The following is a 24,168-nucleotide window of genomic DNA, read 5'->3' as shown; positions in this document are numbered from 1 at the left end:
AACTAACTCAGTGCACTCCCTAGTACTGCTAGAGCCATCTGGATCAGAGTGATGGACTTCGTCCTTCTGAGAAAAAGGGGTGGTCTGTTGATAACTGTACTAGTACTGTACTTCAGTGACTTGATTTTCTCTAATACAGTAATTAAAGAAATTGCCAACGCGGCGGGTGTGGTTGCTGGTGACGAACAGGTTAAATGGTTTTGTATCTTCTGATTAGTGAATTGTGTTATGATCTTACATTAAGGTATTTGCGCCTCTGTTTTTGTTTTGCATTGAATAAACAGTGCGACTAATCGAGTGGGTTTTCTTGATTCACACTCGATTGTGCACGCGGGACAATCGCGTGCGTATAATCAAAATTGCGTCTGACGTTAAGAGATATAGTTTACTATAATTGAGTATCAGGTTGCGTGATTATTGTCGTTAAGAAATTCATTTTACTAAAATGAAATCTTAGCTGTCGGAGAATTATTACATTGTGAAATAGCAAAGAATTTATGAAATTAACAATAAATTTTCTTTCAAATTTTATTTATAGTAATATGTGAAATCAGCAACAGTATGATTCTTACTTGATTATTGAAATTACTGTGCTGAGCGAGAAAAATTTTTAAGCACTCGTTAGTTTTGAATTTTTTGAATTTTATCTGCATAGAATTTCAATCACATATGAAGATGAAACAAACTGCTGTAGAAAGTAAAGAATTCGAGAATGTAAGTACTTTTTACCATTTCATAATTTGTGCATTATTTTTTATTTTTTGTTGCTTCTATATTTATTGATTTATATATTATATCTTTCGATGTATTTTTTTAAAAAATTGAAAATAAAATAATGAATAATGATAGTGAAATAATGAAATAAATAATTCCTCATATAACGTTGATTGTGAATGCACACATTACATTTCAGTAATGTGTTACATTACTTGTCAAAGAAAAAAGTAATGTTGAATAAGTGCGATTGTGGATAATATTTTTGATACATTACATTTAATTTTGAAAATGATTCTTTTTTTGATCAATCGGTATTCTTTTATTATAAATTAAAATTATAGATTTTTATTTTGCTCGTTTAGTTTCTCTATGCTCTTAAACAAGTAATGAACACTTTTGAATCCGTGGAACATGTGCATACAATTATCAAGGCATTGAAGAATGGTTATCGTTACATGAGTACAAAATTGCAGCAGTCTCCAATATTGAAAGAGTTTTTCGCGAAATATGCTGTTCAGTTGAAATCTATGCCAAAGAATGATGTTCTTATTACATTAGAATTTTTGCTGCGTGAAATGACTTCCCTTAGAAATGAAAAAATTACAGAAAGCAAGGCTCTGGCTGCCGATGCAATTGCTGAATTCAAGCGTATGCCAGATGAAAGTCTTTTACCTTTAATCAGATCCAGAGATCCGCATTACGAATTTCTTTGCCAGCTAAGTGTATGAAAATATTTATTATCAGTTTTTTAAATGTAACGGCTCAGTGAAAAAATAAGATGTGTTTTATTCAGGAAATTGAAAATGCGATTTCTGATGCTCAACCTGCTAAGGCTGTTTTGAAGTTGTCAAATTTAAAAGGAGAAATTGCAGCGTTAATGGCACTGAAGACCCGGCAATCAGATCATTCCAGATTATTTATTGAATGTGGAAAAGTTTACTATTGTGGTAGTGGATATAGTGTTGTTGATATGGCGGTGAGTAAATTGTTTCAAAACTGTAGTTTTTCACCAAATGAGGGCTTGTCATTGAAAGCTCCCATTCTTGGTGATGTATATTGCGTGATAGATGATATAAATGAATCGGCCAAACTGAATTTCTCATCTGAAAAAGTACGATTATTGTGTAAGTTTATTTTTAATATATTCTAATGATATTTATTTATTTATTTGTAATTTTTTATTTTCTTATTTTAGCGCTGAAGGTTTATCACGATGTTTTGTTTTCATTAAGCGGTGCCGCATCTTCTTTAAGTAGGCATTGAAAATTTAAAATGAATTTCTAATTTATCTTTCTATTATGAATTCATAATTCATTCTCTTTTGGCTGAATTCTTTGAATATAGATGTGGCTGTAAGTGAAATGGTAAAAAATTATGAAGCGGAAGAACAGACATCGGAAAGAAATCAAGTAAATTTTTTATACGGAATTATTTTTAATAAGAATGAAAATTTTTGATTTTATTACCTGTTAGATTATGTTCAATGTTGATTGCACTGCTGTTGTTGTTGCGTAATAATTTTATATTTTTACAGTTATTATCAGTATGAATAGAGGAAAAAGCTCAAGTTTATTTTAACATTTGCGATTATTAAGTAACATGATGGTAATAATAATAATAATAAATGGTTTGATTGCATGTTGAGTATTTTATTTGAAATTGATATGAAAAGTATGATGGGAAATTTACTTTTATAAAATGATGTTTATTTATCAGAAAATGGATGTAGAAGATGAACAGAATCGCTTTGCTAGTGTTGCCGATGATGAACAAGAACCATCAAGCGTATTAAACGGCAGCAGAAAAGTAAGCAAGCCGACAGTTTTATATTTTTTGACCACAGATGGACAAAAGCCTTTCCCATTTTGTATAATTTTCAGCTTTTGCATAATTTGCATAGTTGTTTTATTGCAAATTTGAATTTTTTATTGTAGGAGAATACGACTCAGGGTGCACAGTCGACGTTCTGGGACAGTATGAGCGATAATTTCAGATGCTTTGCCAGATCGGCTGCTGCAAGCAGTGCTAAGCAGGGGCGCTATATGGACTTCAAGCGTACGTCGACACCGAAAGTTCGAATGCAACAGCGACAGCACCAGTCCACTGGCTCTGATTCGACAATGGACGAAGGTGATGCACTTCCAGGTGCTCACAATTACCAAACTCAGAACAATCGCCGACCAAAAATGATCCCAATTCCTGCACGCATTCCGAGTGGTATGTTATTTTACAAATCTATTTATCCCGTACAGCAATTGCTTCTGTCGTTGAAAAGTAATAATTGCACTTTTAGGAATGCTCGATTTAACGCTTGATGATTAATAAAGAGAAAAAGATCATTTTATAAATTTTATCAAGTTTTTTTGAAAAATTTATGATACATGTGCATATTTTAAGAGAGTTATTTGCAATATAGTTTATATGCATTTAAAAAAGGTTTTGGGAAATTTATGTATCGTGTGTATTCTTTTGCCAACGATGTTTGCAAAAATTATGTTGATGTTTCATTATCTTTTCATAAAATAAAAGCAGCATTCTGCATAAGCGTTATTGATTTTGTGAAAATGTTCTGTGCAAATGCAAAAATGATCATTGATGTTCTGTTTCGACTTTTCTATATAATAGTTGTAGCTTTTTAAATGTAATTTTTGCTTTTATGCTAATTGCTTTTTTTTGTTTTGGAAATTTGCTAGAAAACTCAAGCAGTGTGTGTGTGTGTGTGTGAAGCAATTGAATTTTCATACGGTAGGCGTATCAGTGGACGAGATTTGTAATTGTGCAGAGTGTGTGTGCAACGGAATTTGTACTTTTTCAACGTAAATGGAAGTTTCCTTTTTTTTCATTGATGTTATTTGTGAAATTTTGAATTATCAATTTTCACTGGTGAAATTTGCAAGTAAGTTTGTTTGTTTGTTTGTTTGTTGTTTTCAAAAAATACGTCATATGATGTGAAATCGTTTGTTTACTATGTTTGTGTGATGGGAAGTTGTGAATGCGAAGATGCCGGCTGGATGCGCGGATTCAGTGAGTTTTTGCGCTTTGAAAGCCGTCAACACAACGTGTTGTTGGCGATTTGTTAGAAACAATTGGAAAATATGTTTCACTCAAATTTCACAAACGTTTTGTTGCTCAGCGTTGGTGTCGTTTTGAAAATTGCGTCACACTCCCCCCCCCTCACACACACACACAACAAACACACAAAAATATGCATATTTAATGATGATCACTTTCAATAATCGACTATTGTTTCTTTTTGAAAACTTTTAATATATTCAAATTTTTCCTCTTCCTTATCTTATTCATTTTCATCCATTGATTTCTTTTTCTCTTTCTCACAACGATGCTCTTGCGATCTGTGATGCAAGCAAAGTTTTCAACTTCAATAATTGATTTTTTAAGTGAGTCCAAAAAATCAAATTATTTTTTTTAAATAAATAAATAAATAAATAAATCAACTTTTGTCAAATATGTTTTGAAAAAATTCATGAAATATGAATAGAATTTTATTATTAATTCAACATCGTCAAAACTGCTAATTGTAATTGTAATTGAATTGGTGTAATATAATTGTTCAATCAATGGATCAAGAGAAAAACAAAATTAAAATTTCCAATCATCGCTTCAGTTATTTTTATGAATACATTGAAAATTGCATGTTGAAATTTTTTTTTCAATTAAAAGAAATATCTTCTGTTAAATAAATTGAAATTGATTCGATAATTCTGTCTGTTCACTGCTGTTGGTGGGAAATTTTTCTCATTAAGAACAGCAATTTTTTTTATTTACGAAGATAGATGCAAAGAAATAATTAAATTGCTGTTCAAATTTTCCCAATTGGGTTTATTTATCAATTTAACTAATATTTATACTAATTGTTATTCAATACGGTATTTTTCTTTTTCTTCTTTTGATATTCAAAAGTCAGACCTCAAAAATGTTGTTCTTTTGATATTCAATTTTTCAATTTTATTCACTTCATTTATTGAAATAAAGCTGAATTGATTTCTGCTTTTTTCTCTTGTTGTTTGTGATAATGTTTAACGTTGCAAAAATATTTTTTTTTATCTGCTTGTTTGAATGAACAGCATTCTTAGTATTATCACATGATTAGTATTGAAAAACATCCATTCAATCATGCAATTTTTGAATTTCTTTCCAACGTTTGAACAATTAATTAAAATTTAATTTGCAATTAATTATTCTTCTTTTTCTGTTTTACAACACTTCAATAATGAATGCGTAAAGCGATTGTCCAATTTATATTTCTAATTTGCATAATTTTCCACGGAATTGATACAAAAAGATGGAATTCTTTTGAAAAAACGAATTATTTATTTAATTGTTTTTAATTTAATCAATTTTAATTGATACATTTTTATAATATTTCAAAAATTCCACATGCATGAAATTGGCTCACTGACTCTGAACGGTTCATAACGCATAAAATGTTTGCGATGATTTTTTCATCGCTGGATCTTTCATTCATAAATTGATGAATGATATTGATGAGAAATGTCGGCTGTTTTTCATATTTTCAACTCAATAATGTTTTCCACATGTTTGCCTTTTATTCATGTTTACGTTTTTCACTTTGCATCGTTATAGCTTCTCATTTTGAGAAATCCTTTACCCGACCGAATATAAGGTAGATTATTTTTCAAACATTAATAAGTTATTAATATTTTCTTATTAAAAGTGTGAGAATTTATTTTATCTTAATATTTAAGCTTTGTTTTATGTTAATTCTGGCATTTTTTACAATGGCCGTTATGTTGTTCAGTAGCATTAGCGTTTAATGAAAATTTTTTTATTCTTATTCTTTTTCTTATAATTTTAAATCATCTATCATCTATTGAATTCATTTTAATAATTGTTTATTTAAAAGTATAATATATTTTCAATAGAACGTGAACATTGTTTTTATGAAAGATTTATTATTATCATTATCAACATTATTTCTTGTCGAACATTCCACTTTAATAGTGGAAATGGATAAATTTTAATAATTTTGGTTTTATGAACAATACACTTTTCCCACTAGCAACACACTTTTCCCTTTTTATTCTAAAAGTAAATTACTTGAATATTAATTGATTTTTTGTCTTGGTTTAGACAATTTTAAAATTTAAAGCAGTTTATTGTTCGCTAGTATCGCCTTGTTTAGATTTGGAGGCAATCATTAGGCATTTTGTGCTTTGAAAATCTGTTAATCGTTGACGGTGAGCTTGAAACTGTATTGTATTTAAAATGCTATAATCAGTTTAATTAAAACTATATCATTTTTTAAAATTTTCGAAAATGCTTTTTGAATTTTTGACGGAAAATTTACGTAAAATTAACGGAATTGTTGAACAGACTGAACAATTTACTATGACCCAATGTTGAATTTACAGTTTTCCTTTTGAATATATATTATTGGCTACGAGCAAGAAATTGGTTGATTTTTGTTATTCAACATGAACCACTTGTGTAGCTGTCTAAACGAACGATGAGGCATTCAATTATTTTCATCTGTCATGGGTAACCTGAAAGCAACCATAAAAATGGCAATTATAATTTGCAAATTAAACAGCAGAAGAAGAAAAAGGCCATTTTTAAGCGTCAGCTGCATCATCCAGTGTGTATTGTTTTTATTCTGAATTTTATCTTATTAGATGGATGATTTACAAAGAAAAATATAATTCATTTGTTTCACAACACTAGCAGCAGTTTAGATCTGACGTGAAGATCCAAGGCGAGACTGCACCTTGGCATACATGCAAAACTAGCAACTTGAAATTATGCAATCAATTGTTGATTATAAATTTATTAGCTCATTTTTCTTACTAGTTTTAAACTCTTTAGCATTGAATATATTTTGTTTTTATAAATTTCAATTTCAATATTTCACACAAAACATGTTCATTTCTTGGCTAGTCCGTATTAGCAGTATTATATAATTTACATATTACAGACGTACATACATAATTATATAACAGCAGTTTTATAATTTTTTCATATATATCAATAATCAGGCGGTGATTTTCATATCGTTTCTTTATTTAAGAATGTTTAACAACGTGTACTTCTACTGCCGACAATTGGCAAATAATTTTTGAGCTCGCGGAATGAAATGAATCATAATGAAATAAACTAATAATTTTACAATAAATGCTTATTTGTTCAATTCTGGCAATACATTACTATATATAAAATGAATAATAATTTATCTATTTTTTAATATTATAATTTATTTACCTATTTTTTATCTTGAAATGTGAAACCTTTATTATATACAAGTGTTCTTGTATAATTTGTATATTATAATATCTAGCGCATACGAGCATGCTAATAATACGTTTAAAGTGTTTTTAACTTTGATGTTTTCATAAATTAGCAATATTTCATTTGGTATTATTGAATATCTTTAAAAAGTGTTTTGCTTTTCAATGCATTTCCATGTATGCAGTTATTTTTGCACAAAATTACAATGCATTTTAATTATGATTGATCGAATAGCGACGACGATGCTTTTACAGAATGTTCATTTTACGTTGTTGATAGAAATGATGCAATTTTTCTATTTTTGGTAGTGTCAAACATTGTCATATGTCGTTTTAAAAATATTGAGAAACTCTTCAACCTATTGCATCTTTCATTTTGTCTCCAACCTGCGACATTATTGTACAGTTTATTATAAAGCCTGCTTGCAAACTTTGCAAGGTATTTTATGATATGAAATTATTTTTTTGCTAAACCGCTAAAACAGATAAAGCCCTCTCAAAGAAATAAATTATCTCGTTCAAAGTCATTTCTTTTTTGTGCTTTTTAATTTTTTCTATTTAATCTTTTTATTCTATGCACTGCAAATGGAATACAAATTCATACACTCACCAAATTTCAAAAATGATGAAATTAAATGATGAAAAATGATTTCTCATCATGGAACATTTGGTTATTTCCAAAATGATGATTAACTTGCCGAGTTATAAATCTCAATTGAATGGAATTCATTTTTTAAGTTTATATACTTAATATTGTTAAAATTATTATGAGCATTCATTGAAGTTGTCGTGCTTTGTGCAAAAGTTTGCAAAAGGGTAGCAAAGTGCATATATAATGCATCATATTGTGATGAAGTAGCATTCGCCTGCAAGCTGGAAGATTGGACAATTTTTGCAAGGCTGTAGAAGCATTTTCTAAAAATTTGACCAATTATCAGCAACAATTTATATTTGTGTCTCGTGATATTTGTTCTGCTTTTTCAGCGATTGAAAATCAACAGTTGTTACGACAGTATCCCGTCGTGTTGTATATAAAATTAGAGCGTTTCAACTGCTCGCTTTTGAAAGCAATGATCAAAATTCTTGTGCTTCAAGATTTCATCTTCAGGCCAAGTATGAATATGGACTTTTTGTTCTTATTAACTCTCGTTCTCTCTCTCTCTCTCTTCTTTTTCATGTTACCTGCTTTTCACAATTTTCAATCCAACGGCTGGTTACAAGCCATGCTGGTTGGTGGCCACTAAATGGGAATGTTCCATTTGTTGCAATTGTTGAAAATTTTTCATTATCACTTTACAAATTTATTTGATCTGCTCTTTTTTCCATATTCTCGTTTATTCTCGTTTCTGAATAAATCAAAAGGGAAATTATTTGCATTTCCATTTACAGCTGATACACACTTGTTGACAATTAATATTTGAAATTATAAGTTATTTTTTTTGAAAGGTAAAAATATTTGCATTTAATTAAAATCAGTTGTTTTAAATTTTTTAAATTATTTCTGCTGTGTAAAAAGATTTTTTTTCCAAACACTGATTATTAGCAATAAGTTTCTTTTAATCGTTTGCTTATTGAAATCATTACCAATCTTTTCTGAATACTTTTTCTATTTTTGTTGTACATTGATTACTTCACTAAATATCGAAAAAAATTTTTTCTTTCAAATTTAAACAATCATATTACTTCATAAAATAATAATATGTAATAGAAATTTTTGATTTTTTGTATCTCATTTGTGATCAATCAAAATATACACATGATCATGTTTGGCATAAATTTTACTTGTAAAACGTTCATTCTAATAGGCAGTTTAATACTTGGTTTCCTCATGAAAGTCTGAAATTTTTGTCCTGAACTCATTTTTTCAATCGCAACAAAGAAAAAAGGAAAGGTTGAAAAATTACGTTCAGAATTAGAATACTGTGGTGGGAAAGTTTTCTGTTTCTTATCTTTAGACATTTTTGCAGTTTATCATGTTCATGAAATTTATTTTATAATTTATTAAATAATAAATATCAAAAATGAGTTCTTTCAACTTTGTTAAATTAATATGAACAGAAATCAAATTTGAAAAACATTTTCTTCCATTTGAATATATTTATACAGTTTTGATTGTAGCACATGAATGAGGGGATGTTATTTGTTGGTATGCTGTATTATGAGAGCAACAACTTTTGATAATTTTGCAAAAGCGTTTCAGCCGAAAAACAGTCATTTTGTGAATTTCACTTCTGAACATTCGAGTTATAAAGTAATAAAGTGAAGGTAGCCAGGTTCTGTTTGTTGATTTGTTGAAGATTTATTTGTATAATTTTTGTCTTTGTCATTGACGCATTATGATGTGTTGTTTCAATTATACGATCAATCACATTGTTTCTATTAAGAGAGCGACGAATAAATATGAACTTAAGCGAAAGCTGAAATTCAATTTGATCAATCAGTGATCATCTGTTGAGCTGCAAGAATTTGAATTTATAAAGAGCAATCAAAAATCTTGTGCAAATTCTGAAAGTTGCTTCATTTCAAATACCTGTTGTTAAATTTGCATTTCCAGTAATTCCACAGTGGTTTGCAAATTTTTTTTCACTCATTTTACGAGCATACTTTATGTCAAGAGGTACCCCTCTGACTTTACACTTTTCGCACAATTTTACCGTTCCAGCGTATGATTTTCTAGTACTGAGTGATTTGCAATTTTATTTTTCAAAATACTTATTGGGTATTAATTCAAATTGTCCATTATTTGACAAAAATGGCAAAATCTGGAAAATTTGATCTGCTGATTTATAGTTAAAACAGCAGCAGCAAGGTCAAGGCTGGTTTGAGTCACTTGCAAGCAAAAGACCATCTATGCTTTTGGTTCTGCGTGGAAAATTTGTTATAAAAATTGTTCACTTATTTTTGCATGTTTTCCTACCAACGCACTATCTGTGCAAGCATTCCACTCGTTTATTTAGACAAAATTATTATGCTTTTGAACGTGTTTAATTCTATAATTTTTCCAAATTGCCTAATTGTAAAATGCATTTTACTACATTGGATACTTTTTTTGGTTTTTGCTTAGAATGTTGTGAAATAATTTTTCTTTTGCTATTTTTCTCGATGTTTAATTGAAATTTATCATCGATTATCAAATATTCATTTGACAATAAATATAACCTGATTATTTATAAATGCCTTGATCAAGTGGAAAGATGGGCAATGATTTATTGCCAGTTTTCGACATGCTGAATTATTTTGTTTTCAATACTTTTCATATAATGACATTAAGTATTAGAAATGTGTTCTATTTAAAAATGATAATGTTTTACTCTTTTAATGTATTAGATAAGATTTGCTCTGTGGCTATGGATGCTGATGTTGATAAAGTTATCACGTTGTCAGAATTCTGCAAGGCACACACATTGTTAGTATATTTAAAATTTAATGCTCGTGATTAATTTTTATTATGTATACATATATACAAATGGTTTCATTTTATGTTGTTTTGATTCAGTTACGATCATTTTGCTTTGATTAGCTGCCAACTTATTTTTGTTGCCCTTTGCATCAAAAAGTGATGTTCGCACTTTTTGTAAATTGAACAAACAAGCAAACAGTTTAATTTTTTTTATTTCAAAAAATGACATGATGTATTTTTGTTAGCATTGATTTTTATTTTTTATTTTACTACAGGTTTTGTAAAATCACTTCGTTGTGTGTTGTTTTCAGCAGAGCAGAAAGCGAACACGAGTTCAATGATTAATTCCACTTAAGCATTATGAAAATAGACGAGCCTCAATCAAATTTATCTCGCTTTTTATGTATTAATGGAACGATCATTTCTTAAAGCAATTTTATTTATTTGCTTTTTTTCAAGTGAAAGTTGCAGAATTTGATTTGTTCTTGTTTTGAATTATAATTTTCTAATTAAAAGATGAACCACTTTGATATGATGATGATAAGACAGAAGCGAAAAAATTTGTTTGTTCAATGCATAAAGCGAATTTGCTTTATGCCAATTGTTTGTTATTTGATATTTTTCTTCGGTCAATTTTTAATAGATAAAGTTGTGTGATAAAAATGATTGGAAGAATCGATTATTCGTCTTGTTGTTTATTGTTTCATTGTATGACATTAAGCTCTTCAGGTGAATTTCTTCTTGTTGACGACGCCAGTGTTTACAGTAAGAATTTACTGTTCAGCCGGTGTTGGCTAATGTTATCAGTTGACTAATTTTAGTGCACTGATAAATAAGTGCGAATTATTATTGAACACAGAACGCCCAAAAAAATCAATATCATCATCCCTCTTGTACAGCCGCTTGTATTTGCATTCCACTGCATGTGCAGTTAGTTGATCACTTTTGCAGTTTTGAAATTATTCTACAAAAAAAAATATTTTGCTATTCTTTCCATTTCAAAGATGAGCAAAGCTTAGATTTGGAATTGCTTTCACAAGTTGTGCAAAATTATTTTCAAAGAATGAAGTTAAATTTGTAAGCAAGTGTCACATGACGCTTTACATTATCATCGAGTTGTGTACATTTCAGTTGCTGCTTTTTGGCTTTTATCAGCGGTTTATGATCATTTTTCAAAAATGTTTATTTGTCTAATTCTCTGAAGTTCAGCGCACGGCCATCATTCAATTGTTTCTCGGTAATTTTTCACTTTGCAAATGCCGCTTTGTGCAGGCTTTGTGCGGCTAGATCATTTAACCTTTTGCTACTGCTACTGCTACTACCGCCGCCGCCGCCGCCGCTACGTATTCTTCTGCTAATTGCTTGCAAGCTTTCTTCTTCTTGCAGACCGTTGCAACGCTTGAACCCAATTGCTGGAAAAAGCCAATAGCAAGAGATTATTATTGTTATTATTTTGTTCGCAGCTTAGTCTCTGATTGGCTGCCTGAAAACGTGCTGTTTGCCATCTTGCTCGCGGCCAAAGGCCAGAAGTGACACGTGTCAAAAATTAGGCTTACATTAGTCAGTGATGGTCTACAGCAGGACAAATGCCTGCCGACTGGATACGGTTTGTTTGGTTGTTTCTCTGCTGACAACTTATTTTGTATTTTGTAAGCAACAAAGCTTGATTGTTTTTTCTTAATTATTCGCAATGGACAGCATAAGTAAGAGTGTGAGAGAAAAAGATGATAGTTAGTGCAGTCAGAAAATGACGAACTAGGCCGCGTTTTATGCATCTGCAGTTTTGCAAAAATTTCCAGTTTGTTTGCTTTGCATTTGGCATTTTTATCCGTGTTTGTTGTTTTGCTTGCAGAAACAAGTGCGGCATTTGTTGAAAGCGAACCAAACGAAAACCGATAATCGCTCGCAGTTGTGCAAAGTGGTCGTTCAGAAGTGTAAAAGCAGTCTGCTGAATTGAAGACTGTCGATATTATTGTTGTTGTTGTTGTTTACTAGTTGGTGGCTTCGGCTTATTATTGTCATTGTCATTTTCGATGTCGGCCAATGCGGAAACTTTGGTTTCGACCATAGCTAGCTACAGGTCTGCACCGTGCGGCAATTTTGTCCACAACTCCGCAACAGCTGGACAGAAGAAGCCTGCCAGCAGCTTGATCCGCTGGGAAAGCAAGCAGTGGTTTTCAGTGTTGGAATTGCAAACTGAACTGCTCGGTCGTCTGGATGCCGAAGAAAATCAGGCGCCGGTGGTCACATCCGCAGAACAAGCCGAACAAAAAGAGGTGCCAGCGACCGAGGTTGTGGTCAAGAAGAAAAAGTCTGTCACGTTTGCCGACGAATTCGGCTGCCAGTTGGTCACAATACGCATCCTGACCGAACCGTCCGAATACGTCCCGCCGAATATGCCTTGCTTTGGCGCCAAACTTGCAACCCAACAAAGCGAACAATGCACCGAGTCCAATCGGCCGACAACCCTCGAGAGGGATAACCATGCCGCCGTTGGCGGCAGTTCGTGGGTTTTGAACTTCTCGCAGCCGGCGTCGGATTATGCGAAATTTCGTCACAAGCTCAACCAGAACAACGTCGTGCTTGAGAACGTGCTTCTGCGAAACGACATCCAAAGCCTGCACGGTACTGTGAAGGTGAAAAATTTGTCCTTTGAAAAAGAAGTCTACGTACGATGCACAACTGACGAATGGGCCACGTTCCAAGACCATCCGGCCACGTTTCTCTGCAACACTGGCGGAATATTCGATACCTTCCTGTTCGACTTTGAAATACCTCTCGACGACGACACCATACAGCGAATTGAATTCTGCATCAGCTACCGTGTGGCTGGGCAACAATTTTGGGACAACAACGACAATGCTAATTACGAGCTGATCAGCGACCGCCTTCGCAAGCAGCGCCTCGTCGACCGCAGCCACATCGGAGACGAGCCGAACCGTCGAGGGCAAACCAACTGCGGCAACGCCCTGCATCCCAATTCGACCAGTCAGTGGAGTGAATACTTGAACTGGGCTCACGTCTCTTCACCGTTGCATTATTGGTAAAAAAAACAATGTCTTCTTCTTAATTTAACAGAACTATGCCTTTAAAACCCAAAAAACAAAAAATAAAGCAAACAAAAAAGATGCATGCTTGTACACGAAGGACGGGTGCATCTGAAGCTCAACAGAAAGCACGACTCATCAGTGTCATTTCTTCCCTTATTTATTTTTTTTATTTTGAACAATTTCATAATTGTTATTTTCATTTCTTTTTTTTGACTTGCTTCTTGCGCTTCTTAGAGTGTGATTTATGTTTTTACATCGACAAAAAATGATATGTGAAAATGCAAAATCTTCTCACACCACCTTTTGCTGAAAATATTCCATTGCCTTATTACCCTAAATGGAGCTTCTTCTTCTTCTTCTTTTCTTTCTCTTCTGCTGTGTGTATTTTTGCTTAATCATTTTACAAAAGAATGGAGCTGCAAAACCAAAAAAAGCTACACACACAAATTTGTATCTATTTTTAATTTTCTACAAATTTCAGATGCACCTATTCTCAATAATTTTATATTCATAATTATTATGCTACAGTCTGATGATTTTCTCCTATTCATCAAACAAGCATTATTGACTGAGGTGGAAAGGTCTGATATTGCGTATGTTGACAAATTTGGATTGAAGCTTTTTGTCTTTCTTTTTTCTTTTAATAAAATAATCTTCATGCGTGTTTTCGTTTTAATTGTATACTTATTTATTATATGGGAGGATGGGAGATGATTTTTTTGCCATAATAATTAAATTATTACATATTTCTTCGACTGTCATGTGTTGCAAATTTGAACAACTTTTTATTGTTAGAATTTTATTATAAAAACATTTCAAACAAAGGTGCTTTTTTTGCATTATTTTTTTAAAGAAAAGGAAAGATTAAAATGATAAAAATACATCTGAAACAATGTTAAATATGCTTGAAGTTGCAAGTTGACTGGCGTGTAAAGTAAAAATTGATCGAAACTGCATGATGGAACAATATTTCAGATATTTGTAATACAAAAAAATAAATTTCCAATTCAAAGATCAACTATCGAAGATTTGCATATTTATTGTGATGTTTTTTTAATTTCTTGGTTGTTTCAAATATTCAAACTGAACACTTGAGACAATCTTTCTTTCATTGATCATGTAGATGTACTTTTTGCTTGACTTGGCTTTTTTCATTGTTGAAGAACGAGGAAAAAAGATTGTTTGATTTTGAGAAGAAATGTTGAAAATGCGACAGAAGTTGCGAACATGAATGCAAAGTAGCCCAAAGCGAAAATTCTCCTTCACAACTCTTTTACTTTTTATTCTAAAATTGAATCGTCCATACATGTATGTATATATAGTTTAAATTAAATCATCGCTGCCAAAATTTATTGTCATCATCAATAAGGTAAAAAAACCAATTTCTTACATCTCTTTATGCATTATAATGTAAAATTGTAAAATTTACAATTCATTATAACAGAATTATTAATCTTTTTTATTTTCAAATTCACGCTATACAACTGAAGAATTAGAAGAGATATTCAAATTGTAAAATTTATACACTAAACTAATAATAGAAGAAAATTGAATTTTATATTTCATCTCTTTATGTTCTAAATTTAAATTTTCAATTCGCTCTGCAGTAATTTCAATTTGTAATTATTTTTATGATAATAATTTTAAAACTGAACCTGATGAATAAATAAATAAATAAAATTGTTGCTGTTTATTAATAATTTGCACAGCAACAACAAGAGAAATGGAAGAAGAAGATATTCTAAAATGAATTCAAAAAGTGCAAATTCAAATCAACTGAGGTAGCTTTTGGGATGGAAAACTTTTTAAATGAGTTGTCATTTTGATTTGCAAACACTCTGCGGATAAATTAATCAATGCAAGCGTTTCAATATGAATAAATTTCATAAACTTATTGAACTTATTAATTTATGAAAATTACCTGCTGATTATTTTCTTTTTCTAAAAAAATTCTCCTTCTTCGAAAAATTCGATTGAAATTTCATCACCGTCCTTGTTGCGCATGTTGTGTTCACGTTTGCTTTTACTAACGGATTTCCGGTATGCTTTCACGCTATTATCTCCCGACGTATCATCATCAGCATCATTATCATTGTTGCTACGACGAGAATTTGCTAATCGGGGAAAAGTCAACTGCGTTAATAAATAGTATTTCATTTTTCATTCTGATCTTTCAGTTTTCTTTGCACAAAATTTTACCAAGTATGCATTTCATTTATTCATTTTTATTCAATAAATTTATCCAATTACTGAATATAATATCTCTTTTGCTGAACACTTTTTCTGTAAATCTGGAATAGCAGTTTTGAATAATTTTTTCAAACGTTTAATTATTAAAATTGTACAACCGTTGCACAAGTATATATATTCATGAAATATGAATTTGTATTGTTGGAATGACTGGAAATTTGCTAAAAAATAGCTTTTAAAAATAAAAATGTTTTAATTTTGCATTTGCATATTGTTTAAATGAGATTTGTAAGTGATATAACGCTTTATCAAACATTTATTTCAAAAATTAAACAAATTCAGTTATGTGTATAATTGATAAATAAATTTTTTTTCTTCCATAAGATTTTCCTTTTTACAACGAATACAACGTTATTTTTGTCATAACAATTGCTCATGTATGTGAAATGCTTATCAACGTTGCCTGCTTGCTCGCTTGCTCGCTTGATGTTTGCTTGTTTGATAGCTTCAACTATCACACCAAATGCTATGAAAATTTTCTAAACCCGGAGACGACTCATAAGTGATAAGAAAATTGCTCAAGATTCAATTTATTCAAAGTGTAAGCTCTGTTTTAATATGCATTTTGGAACAAAACAAATTAAGCACCTAGTCAATGCATCACTTTATACATATATATATAATTCAATTCAACAACAGCAAACTGCTGCAAGTTGCAATTGTCGAATTATTTCTTCAAAGAAAATTGCAACAGTTTATGGAAAACTCTACCTGGCACCAAACAAAATTGGTCACTCCTGCTGTTTGCTTCACATCACTAAACTTTGGAAACAATTTTTATTAAAAAAATTTTTTAAATCAACTTTTTATTTTTTCTGATTACTAAAAACTTTTCTTGTTTTATTGAATATAACTTTTTTTTGAATTAATTCCATCCAACATTGCTTTTTGAATATGATAATCGATAATTTTTTATTTCTTTTTATATTTTAACGCATCACTTTTCTAGAGAACATAAAAATTGAAATTGCTCAACTGATTATTATTATTATTGCATGGAAACGTTGTTCAATTGATCATTCAATCTGTTTGTTCAATTTGCAACAAAATAACTAGCTCTTATAGAATGGAAATGTAAAAAAGCTCTCGTTTGGGTTAAATTCTGATTCAGAATTATGCAAAAATACTTCTGCATTTTGTATTATCAAATACAATTTGGGCGGAATTTTTTATTTTAGCAAATTTGCATGCGATTTTTAATATTCAGAAAATTAGTTCCATTCATTTGTAAATAATGATCATGCTTCAATGCTTTGAAATGGACAACTGACTACTTGGCACAGTTGCAGTATCTTTTACAATTCAGTGCAAAAGATATGCAATAAAAATATAGTCATTATCGCAAAAAGTAAATTGCATCAACGATTGTTCACACCAATTATTCACTTGCAAATAATTTATTGAAAGAATTATTTTATAAAAGTTAAACTGTTTCGAATTTCTTCATTTAATAATAACTCCATTGCTTATCAAATTATATTTTTTTGAATTGTTTGAAATGAGAAAATAATTTATTTTCCAAAAAGCATTAGCTTCAAAGAATGAAAATGAAGTTTTATTAACTGTATATATAAATATGTCATAAAACTGTTTCTACTGCCATTTGTGCAAATAGATTGCACATCTTGTTCATAGTTTTGTCTTGTTACTTTTTCAGAGTCCACTTTGACAGTCAATACTGCACATTTATTTAGAGCCAAGGCCATGTCTGAAAATAACTTGTATGGATGTTTTGCGTAACATCTACCATACATTTATCAACTATACTTCATTGTTATGTATCTTGATCAGAGCATATGAAAAAATGTTGTCACCGAATATTTATTTAATTAAATGTAGTAGTAGCTTGAATAAATTGAAATTATATTCAGCTAAAAACAAAACAAAACAAAAAAGAAAGTAATATCAAGTAAAATAAGAAATAATATTACTTTTAATACCATAATGAGAACATATAAATTTGAAAAACTGACGTTAAAAAAATTAAGCGATATTATGGATATATAAAAAGCTTCTACTCATGAAATTAATTTATGATTTTATGCGACGATAGATAATAAAATATAAATTCAAAAAATACCATTAAAATAATGAAATAAAATGTTCGGTTTAAAATACTGATTGTATTTTAGTCATGTCAAATGTAAAATAATTTATTTTAAACTTCACTATGTAGGTCATCACATTAAACCTACATTTTATTAATTACAGTATCTGTGTTTGAAGTGTTTAATTTGAACTCAACCAATCTGACAGTTTTATTGTTTCAAAAACTTATGCACTGATACGTCCACATCATTTGGTTGCATAATTTGGATTTTAGAAATATTTTTTTGATGTCGGATAAAGTAATTCCTGTACGCGTGGCTGTGCGCTGCCGCCCTTTACTTAAACGGGAACTGAATGAATCAGCGTCCGTGTGCCTGACCTGCGATTCCTTGTCGAATGAAGTCTTAAATATAAATTATATTTTACTTTTCGGGGAATAATTTTTATTTTTTTAGGTTATAATTGACGACAGAATTTATGGATTTGATCATGTGTTTGAATCGTCTTCGACACAGCAGTCGGTGTTCAATTCTTGTGCGTTGCCACTGCTGGAAAAATTTCTTGAAGGTATGTTTTCGAAAGCATCTTTTCTTCTTCTAGCCTATTTGCTGGGATTTGTTTTTAAGCGAAGTAAAATATCCTCTGTTTTCCTTTTGGCACCTGTTTTTTTAAATGTGATAGCTGCTGTGATTTTTACTTCTTTTCAAGGTTACAATTGCACAATATTTGCGTATGGCCAAACAGGAAGTGGAAAAACGTACACAATGGGGACTGAAGAATTAGTTGGTTGGGATGTTGAAAATACAGGCCTTATTGGAAAAATTGTGGCGCATTTGTTTCAGCAAGCTGAAAAATGTTCGGATGAATTTGAATGCAGTTTTCGTTGTTCCATGCTCGAAGTATGATAAGTTAAAATTTGCATTTAGTGTTTAGTATTTGTTTGTTTGTTTTTAGATTTACAATGAATTGGTGTTTGATATTCTTGGTGAACGTGAGCAATTGAATATTCGTGAGCATGCTACCGGTGGCGTTTATGTATGTTTATCGAAATTATTTTTTTTATAAAGGATTTTATATCACCATTTTTTGTTGAGTTTTTACATTGAAGAGCTTTCATTTTAATTATTGCCAGTTTATTATTCTTTTTGAATGATAAATAATTCTGAGGTATTTTTAATTTTATGAAGTTTATTGTAGGTCAGTGTTGTGCTAGTACCGTAATGTAATAATGTTTAGGCAATTTTTATTTAATTTTTTTTAATATTAATTCCAAACTGTACTTTTGAAAATGTATAATTTTGAGAAAAATGAATTCTTTTATTGCTCCAATTAAGGGAATGATTTCAATTTATGAAATTAATATTTTATGGTTATCTTTGTTGAATTAATGAATATTTGGAAACTATTTTATGTTTATTTTTGTAAATATTGATTTTTTCATATGAATGAATTTATGGCAGTTAAAATGCTGTATTATTATTCTCAAATTACATCCTATAGTGTAAAATTTGAAATTATAATTATACTTTAGGTGCAAAATTTGACTGAACAACCGGTGAAGAGTTTAAGCGACGCTCAACAGTTCATTATCAAGGGCTGTTACAATCGCAGCAAAGGTGAAACAGCAATGAACTCTCGATCGTCTCGGTCTCATGCTATTTTTACGATTTACATGGATAAAGTTTCAAAAGAATCCAGGTGGGCGGGAATTTAAAAAAAATTATTTCTTTTCAACATTTTACACTTACTCTTTATTCTTTTTACAGTTCGGTCTGCTACAAAGCAAAGCTGAATTTGGTTGATTTAGCTGGAAGTGAACGTCTGAAGAAGACTCAAGCTCAAGGTGATCGTATGAAAGAAGGTAATATGATGAAAAATAAAAATGATAAAGGTAATTCGATATTAAATGGGAAGTGACTGAAATTTTTAGGAATTAAAATTAACGAAGGATTGCTGGTTTTGGGAAACGTAATTTCAGCATTAACCCTTAATGATGGTAATTCGAAAATGCACATTCCTTATCGGGATTCAAAGTTGACGCGTATTTTACAAGGTAATAATAACTGCTTTATTAAAAGTTGCTATTTGAATTAGAATAAGTATATACATATTATATTTTTAATTTGGAAATTTTAAGATTCTCTGGGCGGCAACAGCGTTACTGTGATGATTGCTTGCATTTCACCAGCAGCCAGCAATCATGACGAGACGTTGAATACACTGCGTTATGCTGAACGTGCAAGGAACATCAAGAACAAGCCCATGGTGAATTTGGATCCAATGGCAAATCAGTTGCTGCGCCTTCAGAAAGAGGTAAATTTGTAATGATAAATAATTTTCATTCAACTAATGCAAAATAAGTCATTTTTTGAGAGATTTTTTAAAAAAAGATTTCAATTGTATTCTAATTTTGTGTTGTTTTGCAGAATGAAGAATTACGACACGCATTGGAGGCAACGGTTTACACGAAAAAGTACAACATCGGCGTTTCGGAGGAATTCATTGCAGAATATGAAGCGATGAAGCGTCGGAATATTGTGCTTTTTCAACAGCATAATGATGTGATTTACTGCAGCGTTGATGTTTTTTTATTTTTGTAAAATATATTTTGACATTATTTTCCAGATGGAAATGCAGCGTGATTATTACAAAGATATGTTGTGGGATGTTCGTGAAAAATTGTACATTTTTAAGTTTTGCATTTTTTTCCATATTTACTCATACGCTTTTCGTTTAGAGCTGAAACGTCTTCTATGGCCACAGTCGAAGAGATCGTTTCACATGTTCAGGTAATTGTGAACAGCATAACACCACCACCGAAAGATGATTCCGTAAATGAAGCAAAGGTATTAAAAGGAAACTTTCATTTCATTTAAATTATAATTATTAAATCAGAGTGTTTTTTTTGAAATTTAGCTGTCCGACGATTTCAGTTCGTTTGATGAGCTGGAATTTTTGGATAAACAAGATCGTTTAGCTTGGGAAGTTGATGAACTGAGTTCAAAAATTAAAGAAAAGCAACAAATGCTTGACGTCGCCGTTAAAACGATAGGTGTTCACTCAGAAACTCCAGTTGAACAGAATAATTATCAGGTTAATAACAAATATGCTTCCATTTTGGATGTGCATTTTGAAAAATGTTTTCTTCTTTTCATTTAGGCCGAAATGAATCGTCTGAAAAATGTGATCAAAAACTTGATCGAGGAGAAAACTAATCTTGAACATCAAATTACAGCTATTCAAAACACGAATAAGTAATTTGTCTTTTTTTTCTTTTATGTACGATTAAATTTGCCTGATAATTAATTATAATCAAGCAAATTTATCATTCGCAGGGTTGAATCTACAAGAAGGCAAAAAATTAAAGAATTGGAAAAAGCTATAGCTACAATGAGCAAAGAAATGTTACATATGGAACGTTTGAAAAAGAACATTGTTAACAAAGATAAAAATGTGAATAACTTAAAGTCTGAAGTTACTGTAAGTTTGAATGGAAGCGGAAAATGTGGTGCAGTTTTCAGAAATTGATTTTTAGGAGTTGCGAAAAATGAAAGTCCAGTTGATACGAAAACACAAAGAGGAGGTGAATAAATTTATGAAATGGAAAGCCAAAACCAACAGAGAAATTAACGAACTTAAGCAAAAGGTGCATTGCATTTGAAAATTAAATTTGAAAAATTAAGAAATGAAATTTTAGGAAAAACGAAGTGCCATGGAAACGCTGAAAGTTAGAGTGCAACTGGAACGTAGATTGAATGTTCTAAGAAAAAAATATGAAACTGTAAAAATTGAATTTGAATTAGTGAAATTTAATTTTCTCACCTTGTTTAATTGGGAATTATCATTCCAGTCTATGTCAATGATTAAACGACTGAAAAAGGATAAAGTCGGCAGAGGTGGTGCAATGGGAGAGCAGAAAAAGCAAATTTCAGCAGAAGAAATCAAAGTATATCATATAAATTGTTGCTTCTTCACCGATTTGAAATTATGCTCAGTTTTGGATTTGTAATTTTTATTTTTTCATTTGTAGAAAATGCTGCTGCATGAAATTGATCTTGCAGTTCATTGCGCGGAAGCAGAGAAACTCTGTGATCAACTGCTTGATGAAATATCATCAATGTTTTTGGATTTGAAAAATAACTTCGATAAGAAAAATACTTTGGATGAACCTAGTTCAAGCGTATGTTTAACTATTTGTTTTTTTTTGTTTGTTAATTTTCAGTTTTATAATACTTTCAACTATCCAATATTTAAATTTTGTCAATATGATCGCAGTCAATATCGTTCGTATTTTTTCACCCGTGATTTTGTCATTTATTTTAGAAAGATGCAGAGGATTCTAATATGCCATATGCTGAAATTCAAAAGTCGATTCAGATCAGGTGTGATTATGATTAATTTTTTAAAATATATATATTTCAAATGAATGATATTTTAAATTTTCTAGAAATGAAGCTATTGTAGAACTCAGAAAACAGATTTCTAACTTTGAAAATGCAAAAAGAGGCGAAGCATGCTATGATGAGATCAACGACGTCAACGATGCTCGCGTAGCTCTTAAATTCCTCTCTGAGATGGTTTGCAAAAAAATTTTCCTCATTGTTTACATATTGTTTATCTTTTGTTTACTGGATATTAATTGTTGATGTATTTTCAGATGATAAACACAAGAGTGCAATTAATTCAATTGGAAAGGGAGATGGGTAATGCAAATAAAAAGGCAGAAAAATTAGAAAAGGAAAAGACTGACCTTTTTGAAGAGAATAATTGTTTGAAAAATGATTTTCAAAAGCATCAGTCAGAAATGGATGAAATGCGTAAAAAAAATTCCTCATTGGTAATTTTTATTTTTACTTTTTACGCAATCTATTTTTTTTGAACCTCATTTTTTAATCCTTTCTTGTTAATCCTCAGTTTATCAGATATGTATATTTTGATATTGTAGTCGAAAGTGTCCAAATTATTCTTCTCTTTTAGCAAAATGGTGTAGTTCATGAGGAGAGTGTTTCAAGACCTCATTTGGAAAAGAATTCCAATATAGAAAATGCTTCGCGGAATATAGAAAATGTGAATCCGATATCGTACAAAAAGGTACATACAATTGCTCAGATTTGAAATTTGACTAGCTTATGTGGGAAATGTGAAATTTCATTATATTTTATTTTCAGAAAATGAGCTTCTATAATTCCCCATTTAGAGGAGTTGCTGTCGGAGCGGTAAATCTTAACAAAATATGCTGATTGTATTTGAGTAGTGTGAATTTATTTTCTTTTCCATTGCAGAAGCGCATTAAAATGGGAGAAACTAGCGGATCTCCGATGGATGAGTTGCAGCCGTATGATATTCAGGTGATGGTGTGATTTTAGCTAATTTTTACTTGAATGTCAAGTAGAAAAACATTATTATTATTGCCAAGACACAAGAAATTATGATGTGCATGCATGATTGTAGAGAAAGCTTATTTTTGCCATTGCTTAATAGTGGTCATTTATTTTTCAGTCCGCATTGAATGAAAAGTCGAAAAGTCGTCCGTATTTGCCTGTTCCGTTTATTGATGTTTCGCAAAGAAGTGTACGGTCTGCTGAGAACAGTGATGACCGGCATGCTGATCATCACTGATCGACAATTATTCATTATATGACATTTTCTAATGAGCGAAATTTGAAATTAATTACATTCCAGTTCAGTTTTATTTGTTCATTAAAAATCATCACATTTATAATGCTTTAGCATAAAATTCATTCTAATTTATTTTAATAAATGTAATTATTTAATTAATTTTTATTCTTTGTTGACACTGATTTCTTCCACTACAATGAATGCTTAAAAGTATATTTTTTATGCTGTAAAATGCTGAACAGCAGTTCTATTTAACAAGCAAATGTTAAACAGTCCCATTCAACATTAATACAAATAATAATTGAATTTCTCAATTTTTGACATGATAATGAAAATTAATCAACAAAATACGAAAACGTTTGAAGTGGCAAATATTGTACCTATTCACAGCTAAAGTTGAAAATGAATAGCAATTATTTGAAAAACGTCTCAAATTGATAAAAATTGCTTATCTTAATATGCAATTTTACCTGAAATCAGCTATCCTTTAATGTAGGTTCACAGTGGATAGATATTTTTGAAATTTGAAATAATCTTTGGTCAAAAAATTAAGCAAGATTTTTATATTATTCAAATTATCTTGAAAATTATCTACTTTCCTTTTATTAAAAACGAAAATTCTAACTTTTAATATTGAATATAATAAGATCAAATTTATATATTACAAGATAAAGTTGATCACGAAAGATACGAATCAGTTGATAAAATTATCACACTTAATTATCACAATTTTGTACTGTGATATTGAGTGCCTTACTTAGGTAATTTTTGTTTTTCTTGAATTATAAAACAGTTTTAATTATGAAAGATGTTTTGAAAA

General features: G+C 30.5%; 5 protein-coding genes across 5 annotated transcripts; all 5 read left to right on the top strand.

Moving 5' to 3' along the window:
* Nucleotides 1-51: 51 nt before the first annotated feature.
* On the top strand, nucleotides 52-3,039 carry Tsp_01218 (putative bromodomain protein). The gene is made up of 8 exons (XM_003376977.1): nucleotides 52-189; nucleotides 1,080-1,439; nucleotides 1,511-1,697; nucleotides 1,913-1,969; nucleotides 2,062-2,126; nucleotides 2,434-2,538; nucleotides 2,652-2,934; nucleotides 3,011-3,039. Exons 1-8 carry the CDS (start codon nucleotides 52-54, stop codon nucleotides 3,037-3,039), a joined length of 1,224 nt encoding a protein of 407 aa, XP_003377025.1.
* Nucleotides 3,040-9,587: 6,548 nt separating this feature from the next.
* Tsp_01219 (putative bromodomain protein) lies at nucleotides 9,588-10,725 on the top strand. The gene is made up of 4 exons (XM_003376976.1): nucleotides 9,588-9,656; nucleotides 9,771-9,927; nucleotides 10,308-10,386; nucleotides 10,656-10,725. The coding sequence occupies exons 1-4, from the start codon at nucleotides 9,588-9,590 to the stop codon at nucleotides 10,723-10,725; spliced, it is 375 nt and encodes a 124-aa protein (XP_003377024.1).
* Nucleotides 10,726-11,090: 365 nt separating this feature from the next.
* On the top strand, nucleotides 11,091-11,809 carry Tsp_01220 (putative bromodomain protein). The gene is made up of 4 exons (XM_003376975.1): nucleotides 11,091-11,179; nucleotides 11,202-11,310; nucleotides 11,463-11,537; nucleotides 11,585-11,809. Exons 1-4 carry the CDS (start codon nucleotides 11,091-11,093, stop codon nucleotides 11,807-11,809), a joined length of 498 nt encoding a protein of 165 aa, XP_003377023.1.
* Nucleotides 11,810-12,413: 604 nt separating this feature from the next.
* Tsp_01221 (protein phosphatase 1 regulatory subunit 3C) lies at nucleotides 12,414-13,427 on the top strand. Its single transcript, XM_003376974.1, has one exon. It carries the CDS (start codon nucleotides 12,414-12,416, stop codon nucleotides 13,425-13,427), a length of 1,014 nt encoding a protein of 337 aa, XP_003377022.1.
* A 4,589-nt stretch (nucleotides 13,428-18,016) lies between these two features.
* Nucleotides 18,017-23,348, top strand: Tsp_01222 (putative kinesin motor domain protein). The gene is made up of 27 exons (XM_003376973.1): nucleotides 18,017-18,130; nucleotides 18,185-18,296; nucleotides 18,438-18,628; nucleotides 18,684-18,768; nucleotides 18,927-18,946; nucleotides 19,261-19,427; nucleotides 19,496-19,620; nucleotides 19,660-19,782; nucleotides 19,867-20,042; nucleotides 20,156-20,290; nucleotides 20,355-20,410; nucleotides 20,467-20,575; nucleotides 20,646-20,822; nucleotides 20,889-20,983; nucleotides 21,065-21,209; nucleotides 21,265-21,375; nucleotides 21,427-21,510; nucleotides 21,580-21,675; nucleotides 21,760-21,909; nucleotides 21,952-22,030; nucleotides 22,063-22,111; nucleotides 22,177-22,306; nucleotides 22,387-22,566; nucleotides 22,707-22,820; nucleotides 22,898-22,945; nucleotides 23,012-23,077; nucleotides 23,229-23,348. The coding sequence occupies exons 1-27, from the start codon at nucleotides 18,017-18,019 to the stop codon at nucleotides 23,346-23,348; spliced, it is 3,057 nt and encodes a 1,018-aa protein (XP_003377021.1).
* Nucleotides 23,349-24,168: the final 820 nt, after the last annotated feature.

This window comes from Trichinella spiralis (assembly GCF_000181795.1).
Source record: "Trichinella spiralis strain ISS 195 chromosome Unknown Scfld4, whole genome shotgun sequence".
Lineage (NCBI taxonomy): Eukaryota > Metazoa > Nematoda > Enoplea > Trichinellida > Trichinellidae > Trichinella > Trichinella spiralis.
The sequence above is the reverse complement of the archived record's forward strand: the minus strand, read 5'-3'. Positions and strand labels throughout refer to the sequence as shown.